General features: G+C 38.5%; 1 protein-coding gene across 2 annotated transcripts in view; it reads left to right on the forward strand.

The window, feature by feature from the left end:
* The window catches only part of DMD (dystrophin), a 1,175,169-nt gene that overhangs the window by 355,858 nt on the left and 804,326 nt on the right, over positions 1-14,985 (forward strand). For both annotated transcript variants that reach the window (XM_048495459.1, XM_048495460.1), the window contains exon 8: positions 11,381-11,559. In XM_048495459.1, the coding sequence (XP_048351416.1) occupies positions 11,381-11,559 (179 nt within the window). The remainder of the gene's footprint in view (positions 1-11,380; positions 11,560-14,985) is intronic.

Here is a 14,985-nt window from a genome sequence, read left to right on the forward strand (position 1 = left end):
AGGACCTTCACGGGGGAATGTTTTGGGGGCGTAACGGTCTGGGATCGGGTTACCGTCAATCCCAATTGAGAAGGTGTGAGAATGGTACGAGGCATGGCACGTAAGGAAGTGTCCGTCCCCCTGGGGAGGCGGGATAGGGCGTCAGCTAATTTGTTACTATTACCAGGGAAAAAACGGACAGTGAATCCGCATAATGTAAGGAACCTCAAAGGACTCGAAACAAAGGAACTGAGTTCAGTACGTTTATTCCATAAACTTCAACGATCGCATTACACGGGATGCGGATTCTGACTTTCCCGGGCTTCAGGTGTCGCTTTTACGGAACCTTCAGCCACCTCCCCCAAACGTCCCAGCAGTTTTCCCACGACAGAGCAGAAACAAGCTTCAAACACACAAGATAATCACAGCAGGGTTAAGGCCACAACCACCCCGGGCACGAAGCCCAGAACGAGGAATGCGCCAAGGCCAGGCAGAAAGAGCAGAAACTAACCCCCACCCTTACAACTATGTTTTTATTTGTTTCAGTGGTACAGGCATTTAATGGTATAGTGGTGAAGAGCATTGGATCTGGAGAACTGGGTTCGATTCTCTATTTCTTCTAATCTGCTGGGTGATCTTGGGCCAGTCATAGTTTTTTCTGAACTACCTCAGCCCACACAGAGGCAGGCAACAGCAAACCACCTTTGAACACACTGACATATTGTTATTTGATTTTATTGGATTATAACTTTTAATTGGCTTTTTATTGCATTTGAAAAAAAAAAGTTGGCAGCTATATGTGGAAAACTGGGATTACATTTATTCATTAAAATAGTTTTAAAATAGTATCCATTAGAAGTTCAATAGTCAATTTCTTCTGCTTGATTAGTAACCAATTTCTTGTGCTTAAGTGGATTTAGAAGCTTGGAACTCTAGGACTGCTTGGTTACAATTCAATCCTATGCATAGTTGGATCAGTGAAAATTCTTTTTTTCTTTTTTGCTTTGCTTGACTGAATGGTACGCTGCCATCTACTAGCAGTGTTATTGCAACAGGGCACTTATACAGATCAGTGTCTTCAACATCCATATGCAGCTGATAGCAAAGCTATGGACAAAAACTTAAAATAGATTTATGGTGAAATTGTCCCACAAGCACTCCTTTGGACTTTACTGTGTTCTTGTCAGCGCTTAAGAGCATCTCCGGGGATGGGGTGAGGACCCGAGTGGAAGTAATTTTTTTTTTGGAGCGAGAGGAGGATGGATTGCATTTTAAATGCATGAAGTGTCAGACTCAAGCAAGTCCCTTTATTGCTGTGCCATGAATTAAGACATAGGCAAAATCCCCAGTGGGCTAGCATAAACCAATATGTATTTATTCTTTCCTACCTCTCTACATCACCATTTTACTTATTCTCCACACAGCCTCAAAGAGAAACTCTTTCCAATGCATTCTCTTTTCATAAAAAACACACAAACCCACAGCAATCATGATTCTGTCCATACTGGTTCTTTTTGCTGTCATGAGGTCCTCTTGCAAAGGGGCTTACAAACGCCTTTCCCTCCCAAAGACCCTGTGAGATGGGTGGGGCTGAGAGAGCTCCAAAGAGCTGTGACTTGCCCAAGATCACCCGGCTGTCATGTGTTGGAGTGCACAGGCTAATCTAGTTCCTCAGATAAGCCTCCCCAGCTGAAGTAGCAGAGCGGGGAATCAAACCCGGTTCTCCAGATTAGAGTGCACCTTCTCTTAACCACTACACCACTGCTGTTCAGTGGCTTCAGTGGACTGAAGTAACTATGCAATAGGATTGTACTATTTAAAAATCTGAAATAACTAGCTTCCTAGGGTTACAGTATCATAGATTTTGCTCCCCTGAACTGGGCTAGTTCAGTTTCAGAAAAGCCAACTATCTAGTTTCTTTCTACCTAATTCTCTAATCCAGTGACATCTGGACAATGGTGGAAGATTGTCTATGAATTCTTTGGATTTTCCATTTTCTTTGTAACAGCAGGTTGATTTAGCAGGGTTGCTTTTATTTTGTCTGTGTTAATCTCTGTGGATTTCCTAACACACTGAAACATTCTGTCATTTTGATGGTTACAGTCTACTGAGCAAATACTGTCAGCAAACAACTACCAATGACTTTTTTTCCTTGAGTGGAAATAGCTAGTTTAGAGCTTACTGTAATAGAATATAAATGAGATTATCTTTGCATGTATTATGTTGTATTTACGCACAATGAGTTTCATCTGCCACTTGAATATCCTTTTGGTGTATTTGAGATTATTCTAAACCATCTGTTTAATGTTGTTTGAATAGTCAGTTAACTGTAGAATTAAGAAGAAAGTTAATAAACATATTAGAACATGCAGAGCCAAATATATGTGCTGTTATATGAGCACTGAATGATCTTTGCTCAAAAATAGTCACTAACACAAGTATTACATTATTGTGAGTCATTTGCTGTACAGACACAGCCTAAAAGATGAGGGAATGGGGAGACAAACAACCAGATCTTGTACACTTGATAGAATGGCTGTAAATGAGTAGGCAAGCAAGCCACTGCTTATGAAACTGGGCCCACAGTTGGGAAGGCATTCTATGCCAGTTTTTGGAATCCATATATTAACATGTAAATAGTTCATCCTGAGTCTTCCATAGGTACACTCTGGCTTTGTGAAAAACATTTCTTCATACTTGTTATCTATCTGTCAAATACATTATAATGCTATCCAATGGCTGCTGCTGTTCTTCTGAGATTTACATTATATTTCCACAAATGATCTTCTTGTTTAAAAAAATGATTTTTACATAGTTAGGTTTCCCAGAAGAATTCAAGATTACTACAGACATTTTGTTAATAAGGCTTTCCTGTGCCTGATTAACCAAGATAAAAATTCTGTTTCAAAGCAAGGTTTCATAATATAATAACATACCCATCTGTTTCATACCAAGATTAGGGAACATTAAAATGGTTATCTGGAAAAAAAAAATACCATCATTGCTTTTGTAATCTATTCTAACAGCTCAATCCTAATGGGGATCCGAATCACACTGTGGACTGTGTTGATGCAGGTGCCCCCTACATTGGCTCAAGGTTCACCCCTGCCAGTGGAAGTGGCAAAGGTGCTAGTGGCTGGCCTCCCCTTAGCTCCATGAGGGTAAAACGTGTAAATCGAGGTTGCAGTGGAGCTGTGCTGGCATCCAATCAGATGCTCACGTGGGTTTGTGGACAGCTGCATTGTGACCTACACCATGCTTTTGTGTGGCATAAGTCCATTAAAGCCTATGGAGGGCTTTCTGGCTGGGGGAGTTGGTTTTTCTGCCTTCCTGTGCTGCCAGAAATCCCTCTGGAAGTGGAGGGATGGTGCCACTGAGGATTGGACTACCTGAAATGGGGATACATAGAAATGCACAATATATACCAACTATAGTGATTAATTGGGTGACATAAAGTTTCTCTTCGTAGAGAATGGGCCACCAATTGTTAAAATACGGACCTGTTCTCCTCTACGAATAGAGATGCCTCCAAAATTCTGTTCATTCTAATTTCTCCCTAGGATTTTGAGTTCCAAATTGACTATTCCTGTTTTTAAAGAGAATTGGATGCATTAGCAGCTATCCAATATTCTGTTGCTTATTTCTGAATGTTGTGTGTAACATTATACATGCCCTGTTTGCCAAACCTTTCTGTTCTTTCATGGATTTTTAAAATTTCCACTTAAGCAATATTCACTCAGATACATGTTTGTTTGTTTGTTTGTTTGTTTGTTTATTCATTTGCCATCAAGTTACAGCTGTCTTATGGAAACCCTGTAGGGTTTTCAAGGCAAGAGATGTTCAGATGTAGTTTGTCATTGCCTTCGTATGAGTCATTCTCCTGGTGTTCCAAATACATGCCAGAACTGAGGCAATGGAAAATTATGTGTCATCAAATTTCAGAATATTTTTTGACATTGAAAGTTAAACTTAAATTCTAGTAGAATTTAAAATAAAGCTGAGGCAAGATAGGAAACTAAAGTACCGGTAATAGGATACATATTCTTATCCATAACTGCAGTGTGTCCCCCTATTTAATGATTTACTTTTCTCATACAAATGAATCCTTTTTCCAAGTCTTACTGACTGCAGCCAGTTCATTTTGTCCCATAGAAGTTAATGAGGGCCTCTAATAATAGATCTCAGTCTAATCTGTGTTGCTTCACTGTGAGTTGCATGCATGCTAGAGTGGCAGATGGACTTTGGAAATTGTCACAGATATATTGATGTGAGGAGCTTATTCATTGGGGGTTGCATTGGATTGACAGGAGAAGATGAAAGCTATGACATTTTGGAGCTTTTAAATGCGATTTTCAAATAACTGTGAAATAATAATAAGATATAGATGAAGTGCTGTAAATCTTTTGAAGTTTAAAGTGCAAACCTTTTAAATGCTTGGCATAATGGCATTATGCCATTATGGTGTCATAATGTGATATGAATTTATATCACTAGTATATGAAGAACGTTGTCTGCCTGAACAGTAATATCATGGAGTTAGAGAAGGTACAGTAAAGGCAATGAAAATGAACGGAGGTTTGAACTTCAAACTTAAACCATTTTTTCTGGCATGTCGAAAAAATAGCTGGAGTGGGAGGCATTTCAGAGATTTATTAAAACTGAGAGCCCAGATTTTATCCTTGAATTGATGAGCACTCACATGAAAATTAATGTTCTCAAAGATAAAGTGATACTGAAATAGCTTTACATAGGGCCACAATATACAAGATAGGCAGAACAATTTCTGGAGGCACCACCATGACTCACACATTCTCTACAAAGGACATAGCAAAATTGTACGCTTCTTTGTAAACGGCAAGGTGTATTTGCAGTTTCCAGCTGATTCAATGAGATATAAAAGGGCTGTTCTAATTCTTGGTGGAATATTAGAGACATGTTCAGTGGAGGTTGTGGTGCTGCACTTGCTTCTTCTTAACTCCTAACATTCAAGATATTCTGTATTTTGGCACTTGGGGCCTCTATATATTATAGAATATCTTACTCTTTATGAATCTGTATACCTTTTAGGGATCAACTATGCTCAAGGTGTCCACTGTGCATTGGGGATGAATGTCTTTTGTGGCAAGATTTCTTGTATGGATGTATTTTCTCAAGCCCCATTTTCACTTTCCATTCTCTCTCACACAAGACCACTTCAAGCACAATTTTAATTTGCTTCATCACCAGAGTGGGACATATTTGCCAGTGAGCACAGCTTTGCCCTGGACATCTTCCCTGTATCCATAGTCAGCCTTTTCCACATCCCCTCACTGCCACCTACACCTTCCCCCATATACCCCTTTCCATGTTGCTGGCTCTTTCATGTCACAGCAGAGATGCTCACTCACACGGGCTTAGCCAAAACAAACTGACCTCTAATTCTCTTATTGTAATATCAATATAATCATAACAGAGAGTACTTGGAAATAATAAGCCTCTCTTTCCTCCAGCAGTGGCAGCAGCAGGAAGTGTGTGAAAGGAAGAGAGGGGAAAGGGAGAGAGTATCAGCTCTAGGATGATCTGTTTCTTAGCAACCTATGGCCAGGGAATTGCTTTGGCTCTTTCATTTGGGGGTGGGGGATTATTTTGGGAACAGGCATATCACTATAAGTGCAGTTTGAAGGGCTAAACTAACTATCAAGTATAATGAGATCTGTGTCTTTAAGGATTATTTAATGGGTGGAGTTAAAGGAACCAGGCCCAAGAGAGTTCTCTGCAGAAAAGCTATGTGGTAAGAGTGAGTGCTCCTCACATGTAAACAGAGAAACGTGAGGAGAGCCCACTACAAGCCCACTTTGCAGAGAAGAGTCCTAAGATAAGTGTTTCATGAATAATGGGCCAGGGTCTGCTGAGAGGATGCTTTCTAAGTAATAACATAATTGTTTCAGTTAGTGATGAGAGGAACAAATACTCCTTTGCTGTTGTTTCAAGGATGTGGAGTGTTATGCAAGTAATTCAGAAATGTTCATCTCTTTTAATTTTCTGAGAACTATGTCTTAACTTTTAAGAACAATACATTTTCAGTTATTGTGTATTTTACATACCTTTTATGGAGAAAATTCAGCATATAAAAGCTATTTTTGTGAATATCATGACTTGTGTTTCATCCTCACAAGCAAGAAGCAAAATTGAAATGGGAGATTCAATATGAACTAACAATCGTGCAGAATTTGGTCTTTCTTTTTTAGATTTGGAAGAGAAGATAGGAGTTAGATTAAGGACGTGAATGTTCTTTGTTGTGCAGGGGTTTGGACTAGATGACCCTCATGTTCCTTCTAGCTCTATGATTTGAAGTCCACAAGAGATGAGTCAGATGAAGAGTTAGGTCTGGGTTACCAAAACTGATAAATGTATAAATTTGAACTGTTGCATATGGTCTCTAAATAGAAAAAATGAAACAAAACCCCGCTGTTTTGAGAAATATTGTGTTACAGTGGAATAAATAGCCCATTTTTACCCATGTGGTTATTTTCCTTATTTCATGTTTTTTTTTTAATTTCAAATCAAAGCAGCCACTTGGAAATCTGTTTTAGTTTAAAGAGAAAGAGATTTTCCTACCACTACATTTAGGGATAACAGTATTAACATTTTCTTCATTAATATATTAATCAAAACATTTCAAAATCTGGATCTTGAAAATGTCATTACAGAAAAAGAGAATAATGTTCTTTAATTACTAATGCAGATATGATAGTTCTTTCTATGAGCAGATATAGCACGGACTGTTCTAATTCCCATAACAGAATGGATGCAGCATTCAGGAAGAGTTTAGGGAGTTCACTAATTCCTAGAAAAAAAGTTAAGGTGCTCCAAAAGAAGGAATGCTAGGAGGGGAAGATAAAGAATGACTGCAACCCATCTATTTTTAAAATATCCTGCAATTAACATCTTGCCAGTTTTCCTAACCCCATTTCCCAGTTCAACAACAACAACAACAAAACAAACCCAACCAGTAATAATTTGCAAGTAGATTAATTGAAAGTGTCCAAATTCTCTATCAGGAGCACAGGTTTATTGTGAAACCAGTTTATTGTGGGAAAATCTGAATAACATGGCATTTAACCTTAAATGAAAACATTTCAATCTTTATCTCTTTTAGGACTGGTTATCTAGTTTATCCTCAAGTTTATCTAATTCCCTACAATAAATCTTGAATTGTCTCTGCTGATTAATGATAATCAAAAATATGCCACAGCCTGATCACAGTGCTGTTGCTGAGATCTTGACCTTATTTAGTCTTCAAAGTAAACAATAATTGGAATTCCAAAGAGAACCAGTTCAAGTCTAGTAAGATATGGCAGGATCAAAGGTATTGAATCCCTGATGACAGCATCAAGACCCCCTCTATGGACCCGTGTGTTCTGAGATGGATTGGGCTCTCCGAAATGAATGAGGGAATAATGCAGTAATGGTGAAATACACTTTGGCAGAGATGTGAGAGAACAATCCTAAACATGTCTATTCAGAAGTAAACCCCATTCCGTTTAATGGGAATTATTCCCCTGTAGTCACAACAGAAAGAAGTCTGAGGTCATTGTAGGCATTTTTAGCTCAATGTACATCTATAGGTCCAAAATAGATGCATCTAACAGATTATTAAAGATGGCATTCACCATCAAGTCTGAGTTGTTCTGGATTATCAATGTTAAATGAGGCATAAGTTTTGATACCTCAGCTGCCTCATAATATATCCTATTTTTGTCAACGTCCTTCCTCAGTGATAGAACATTTTATTGCTAGAACACATAAGAGTTGAGCCTTTTGAGCCCACATGATCTATTTCTGCTCTTCATGTGCTCTTGTGTCTCACTGTGTGTTTGTATTTTTAAACAAATTTATATAAATATTTTAAACTCAATTTGGACTCTTGCTTCTCTGTGGAATATCAATTGCCAGAATTCCTTCCCCGTAGATACAGTCTAAAAGATCCCCTCTCGGCCCCTCTTGCTGCCAACGTGAGAGCTCATTCCCCTTTGCTACTTTTGTGCTGTTATATTTTTAGCAGCTGGTGGAGAATCCCTTTAATAAAATCCTTACCCCTGTTAAGGCCGTAACATATCTTTAGAAGGGAAACAAATGTCAGTGAACTTCTGATCTTAGTAAACTGGTATAGATTTATTGTAATGAAATTTCATTGCTATTATTAGATCCCAGATTTCTTCCAGTCTTATGGGATGAATTCTTATACAACAGCCTCTTTACATCTTGATTCAGTGCAGCAAATGCATGAGGTAAATTTTAATACCCAACAACAAAAAAAGCTACTTGAAAGTAGTGCTGCATAACTTACATTTTTACAGTGACATGAAACGTTGAGCTAGATCAGGGCTTTCTCATGGTGACATACAGTGGCTGCCATCAGAAAACTGTATATTTTACATTCATGAAATGGCATTTAAATTTTCCTGTATAAACTCCATTAGGTACAGGCATGAAATAGTAATAGATTTGTATTTTCACTTATAATAACTGAAAGCTTGTACTTTTCTTAAACATCTTTCATGTACTTTCTCTTGTTCAGTGAAGCAAAAGATGTGGATAGTGTTTGCTTTTTGAATAGAAAGGAAATAAAATGGCAAGTTGCCAATTTCTCAGTTTCCAAATGAGTGTATGGCTAAAAAGAATGCACTTTTCTCCATATCATTTCTACCCTGCTTGTTTCTGAAGTGACTCCATGAGTGTGTACAATGACAAAAGTCCAGTTGGAAACATTGATAGTTATTCATCCAAAAATTCCTCTGCAAGATCCAAAGGAAACAGAGGAGTCTGCTTATTCAGTCTTTATGGGGAAAGGAGAGTAGATAACAGTACTGATATGTCCGTGCATCTACATCGTGATCCAGATGACAGTTTTCCCTCTGACTTGAGGTCAGAATCTGAAGCTACATCCTGGCTTTCTCAGGAGAACAATGTTGGGGATCCAGTCCCAGTCTTCCCAATGGAGGATTTTTGGCTCTATTCAGAGCAACTAATCCAGAGGGTGAAAGATCTGGATATTGACTATATTAAGTTGGATCTGAGATTCCTGAATCATAAGTGTGTTATATGGCACCAATGTGGGGTGAATTGCCCTCCTATTAATCAAGGGTATTCAGGAATAGCTGAGGCCACATGGGTTAACACTTTAAGCCAGACTTCCATTAAGAAAGTGTAAATTTTATATAAGATAAAATAAGAAGGATTTAAATTCCTCTTCCATGACCCAGTGCCCAATTCAATAGTTACAGGGGTGCTGCACTCATGTTACAGATTTGACTCCCATTCTTCCCCTATGGATAAGGAGGGAAGGAAGTTAGACACTTCAGGCAGAAAAGTGTATTCTATATGTGCTTTGGGTCTTACAGTATGCAATTTCATTGCTGTGATGGGGTGCTACCAGATGTTCCTTTGGGACAGTATGGTACAATGTATTGATTCCCTACCAGAGGATATAAAGACTCTAGGCAAGGTCTTGTTTGCTGAAGGATTTAGGTTAAGAAAAAAGCAATTGAATGCTGTGAACATATGGCTTTAGCTTCTGGAGTGATGCTGAGAAGACATGCTTGGCTGTGAGCTTCCTCCTTACACCCTAGCATCACGACTAGAGTTGAAGACCTCCCTTTTCAGGACAAGAACCTCTTCAGTGAGGAGACTCATACTGTCCTGGATAGGATGAGAAAAAATACACTTACAGCAAAATCATTGGGCATTACCTCCCAGGATGCTAGTGAGTTTAAACAGTCGTACATCTGAGGAATCATTAGAGCTATCATCCCGCCTGGTATTCCTGATAAACCCGGAACTGGGAAGCTGTAATTCTTCCTCTTCTGCTGGACAATAATAATAACTGGCATGGCTCTTGTGAGTGTCTCAGTGTTCTTCCTCTAATGAACTGTCAGCCGGGAGGTGGGGGGCATGACACAAGCTATCTGACACTTTCTGCAGTCCTGAATTGAGCCACCCAAAAACCGTTACAGAATACTGTATAGCATTGCTTTTCTTCTTGGCAATTTGCCTTAAAATACTAGCAAAAAAGAAGAAAGAGGAGGAGGAGGAGGAGGAGGAGGAGGAGGAGGAGGAGGAATTTGGATTTATATTCTGGTTTTCTCTCCTGTAAGAAGTTTCAAAGCAGTTTATGAACTCTTTCCCTTCCTCTCCCCACAACAGACACCTTGTCAGGTAGATGGGGCTGAAAGAGTTCAGAGAGAACTGTTACTAGCCCAAGGTCACCCAGCAGGATTAATGTGTAGGAATGGGAAAACAAATCCAATTCACCAGATAAGAGTCCACTGCTCATGTGGAAGAGTGAGGAGTCAAACCCAGCTCTCCAGATTAGAGTCCACTACTCTTAACCACTACACCACACTGGCTCTTAACACTTTATTATATTTGTTCTATAATGGTGCTTGTTCTCTTGCAGATGAAGGTACCAGGCATGCTCTGTCAGGCCTCTTTCACAAACTAAATATCTTTTATTCCTTCTCTCTTCTTCTGTCTGCCTTCTAGGGGTGCAAAACTGTTCCCTGTACTAACTTGGCAAATTAGAATTTCAATTGTGTATGAAACTGGACATTTTATTTATGTAATTCATTTATACCCTGGTTTTTTACCCAAATGGGGACCCAAAGCAGCTTACATCAGTCTCCTCTCCTCCATTTTATCTTCACAACAACCCTGTGAGATTATTATGCTGAGAGAGTGTGACTGGCCCAAAGGTTACACAACAAGCTTCCATAGCCTGAACGGGGATTTGAACCTTTGTCTCCCAAATATTAGTCTGACAGTCTTAACCCCTGAACCACAGTGGCTCTTCCTGACACTGTTTTAGAAAACTGGACAGTAAGATTCCACAAAAGAGCTGTAAAGTCAATGAAAATTTGATTTTAATTTAATAGAAACAAAAAAAAATACAACTGGAAATCTGCTACCCATTGAACACAATCATAGCAAAAAAATGAATAGAATTACAAAGCAAAATAGGATTATTAATGAAAATAGTGACAAGAAATGAAGATTTTTGAAAAATAAAAATGAAATCAATGTGTTCATATCCCTAACAGCTATAAGTGTATTATGAACATATTTTGATTATACAGTATTTTGACTATATAGAGTTACTATTAAAATTACTATATAAAGTTACTATTAAAATGTAATAGAGAAAAATCATGAATGTAAGAAACAAACTGCCATTTTTGCTGTTGCTCAAGGAATTTTTCCTCTTTCTCATTTGTATTCAAGCTCAATATGAAAATGTGGAGTTGACTGTAATTCTAATTAGTCTCTAGAGGACTTAAATGGACAATGGGCGGTTCATTAGCCTGCTTGGTTTCTGTGAAGTTTTCCAGACGATCTAATCTTGTGTGTTTAATCTGCTTCCCAGATATTGCAACTGCTTATCCTGATAAGAAGTCCATCTTGATGTATGTAACATCACTTTTTCAAGTCCTGCCCCAGCAAGTTACACTTGAAGCCATTCAGGAAGTGGAAACACTGCCACGGCAATCAAAGCACACGAAGGAAGAGCATGTCCACTTGCATCAACAGCGCTTTTCTCAGCAAGTAGGTCCTCTGAAATTTTTAACTTTCAGTTTTATTTTTAGATGGAACATGAAAAGCAAAACCCTGGAGCCGTATCTTTAAGTTAGTTAGTTGGCTAGTGGGACTGGGAGTGTGTATGTGTTTAATTTTGGAAACTCATTAAAATATGTAACTAATGAGATGTGAATCTTTTTGCCCTCTAAATACTACTAACAGAAAACTGTTAACAGTAGTTGGCTGTATTGTTTGGACTTTATCTGCCAATGTGCAGGTCGCAGTGTCCTAAAAAGGCAAAAATGTAGAGCCATTTCTCTGTACAATTGTTTAAAAAAATAGAACAAGGATAGAATTTTCCCCCAAAGGGAAAAAGTCAGCAGTTGGGGGTTGAATTGTACCCTGGGATTTTTTTCTGTTTACAGAAGGAGGGGAAATTCTGTAACTCGTAATTGATTATACTTTGGGGACACTGTTTATGAGTTTCTGGGTGACAGTGTTCTGAAACAACTAAATCATAGACCAAAACAAAATGTGACCAATAGTCATTTTCATTCACTACTGTGTAGGGTTCTTATTCGTATGTATTAAATTGTTTGATATGCATGAATTTATAAGTTGTTGACCCAATATGCAATAAAGACACTCAGCCTCAGCATAGGCTTTACTAGTTTATTTAAAACAGCTGATTCACATAACCAATAGCTATGATAATATAGTATTTAATTGAGAGTGGGCTGCTCTAGGTAGCCTAGTTATGGCTGCCTTTTGTTTTGGCAAATCTACCCTGGCTCCACAGCAGCTGCCATTGGCCTTGTTTCTCATTACCTGCATATACTGTGTGAAGAGGTGCCCAGCCCCAGTCCTTTTCCTAGTGTGCTTTGAAGCCACTGCAAAGTTTGGAAAGATGTAACTAAGCTCCAAAGGTGCTTCACATGCCCCATCCCACAAAAAATCAAGTGATTGTTGACTCAGAATACCCCCTCCATCTTGCCTGATGGCTCAGGATACTCACCATAAACAACCCACCCTGTCTCTGCCCAACTAGTTATGGCCTAAGCATTCAATGACCAGACCTAGTTAAGCTATTAATAGCTACCCAACCTAAACATCATGAAACAAATAGAAAAATCCTCCTGCAAAAGCCAATTAGAGAAGAAGACCAAAATTTCCTGCTTGGTCCCAATGGCAACCTGATTGACTTTGTGATATTCAAGGGAGTGTGGGTGAGTCAGCAACAAGAGGCAAAAGCAACAGCAATAACAGCTTTTATCTCTAGCCTTCCTATTGAATGGCAGCTGTGATTTGTAGCCAATCTAATCTTGTGTTTTATTTAAATTGGACTGGGGCAAATCAATGCCCAGTATACCAGCCAAGAAGTCTTGTTTTAAGAAATAAAAGTTTAGAAAGATCTATGTTTCTGTGTATTTTTGCTATTGTTGCTTAAATAGTATGCTACACTTTTTTTTTGCTTGAAGTTAAAGTTGAAAGGTAAGATTTTAGGATACTTTTTTGCATCTAGTCCTTCAGTTTTGTCTGCTATGATAGTTTTATATTCAATACTCTCAACTTTATCCTTTAATTTTCACATCCCACCATCTAATGTATAGTATTACGTAACTTATAGTATTACATAACACTATCTAACTTATAGTATTACGTAAGTAGAAACTGAATATTTTAGTATATCATCCAGGTGTCTTAAACTAATTAACCAAGTAAGATACAGAGATGGCAAGAGAGAACATGGGCTCTCCAATGAAGAATCCATCTGGTGCCCACATATGAAACCCTAATTCAAGTCAAATATTATAGCCCAGCAAATAACCTAGCTTCCTGATAACAATAACATAATAATTATTATTCTTACCTGTGGGACCACCTCTCCCATTAAAACTCCACAAAGAGCATTACCCTCAGCAGGAAACTTTCCACCTATGAGACCCAAGACCTGGGGACCTGTTGCAGTTCTACAGGCTGTAAGACTGAAATGTTCTGCTCAGTCTATAGTTTAGGAAAGTGACAGGTTCCATATTTCTACCTATCCCCAAACAAAAAAGCTCTCAACAATATAATGATGGGGAAGGAAAGTGAAGAGGTGTTAAAGTTGGTCATATGCTTCATGGAGTGGAAGCATGTTAGCCAAGTCCCCATGTGATGGACCCCACACCTTCCAGTATCACCAAGGCAGGGAAACCATTATCTCATCTATCTTCTCAGATTCTTCCTGCCTTTTTCATTTCAGGGACTGAGCTGCTTCTACTCTAGTAGCATAACATGAAAAGAAACACTTTCTCTCAGCTCTGTTATACTCTCAGAAGGTGAATTTTAAAACCTTTCTTGGCAAACCCTTTTTACAAGGCACACCGAAATAATAATACTGAAGCAGAGATAACTTAAACAGAATAAAATATTAATTTAACAGTGAATAACTTGGATGAAGGAATAGAAGTGAAAGTGGAAATATATACTTACAAAAGAAGAGCTTTGGTAGTTAATTAGCTTTTGTTTCAGGCATAGGCTCACTAAGTTTGCTCAGTATGATTTTAATGTTTTTTTAAATTAACAGCTCAATCCTGGGGGTGGGGGAGGATGCACCAATAGAGCCAGTATGGCGCCATTTTAACATGTTTACTTGCTCCACTAACATAAGGGGCACCCTGCCAGCAGAGAGGGCAAAGATGCTGGTGTCCATGCGTGCCATAGTTCTGCGGCGGTGAAACCCAGAAGTGGTTACCATTGCGGAGCTATCCTGGTGCGTAAGAGGATGCTGGCATGGTGGTAAGGGAGGCAAAGTGTCCCCCAGGATGGAGTTGACTGTACTGAGCTTCCACTTGGGCTTTCAAGCTGAAATGCTGCAGACAAGGCTTTGGACTCCATTCAGGCCTATGGAAGGCTTTCCAGGTTGTTAGGGTTTTTTTCTTCTTCTTCTTTAGCATCCCTGTGTCATATAACATGAAGCTTAATGCCTACAGTAGCAAATACAAAAGGCCAAGTATCAGATGTCCAACCAATACAATAATAATGTTGGTTGGACAGTATCTAAAATGTAACTTAACCACTTCTAATTATGGGGAGGAATAGTTCTGACTACTAATCTCAAACGTCATATATATTTTAACTTCATCTAAAACAAGGTTTAACCACAAAAACCACAAAAACAAATTATAGTTCACATACTTAAAACAACAGAATTACTTGTTTGTGTTTAATTCACAGATTATTCCAATTTGGTAAAGTATATAACTACCCATCCACTATATTTTTCTGAAAGGCTGCTTCCTTACTTTAAATCAATGGTCTATCCAATGTTCTTTGTATTTCTGGCAATCCTAAGTGGAAAGAGAAGGAAGAAAAACGAAGAAGAAACCCCTTTTCCAACCTCAGCTAGAACTGATACAGCATATTAAAAACAGTGGAATATTGCATTTTGTATTGTACATTTTATTTTGC

The sequence above is a fragment of the Sphaerodactylus townsendi genome, linkage group LG04, assembly GCF_021028975.2.
Source record: "Sphaerodactylus townsendi isolate TG3544 linkage group LG04, MPM_Stown_v2.3, whole genome shotgun sequence".
Taxonomy (NCBI): domain Eukaryota; kingdom Metazoa; phylum Chordata; class Lepidosauria; order Squamata; family Sphaerodactylidae; genus Sphaerodactylus; species Sphaerodactylus townsendi.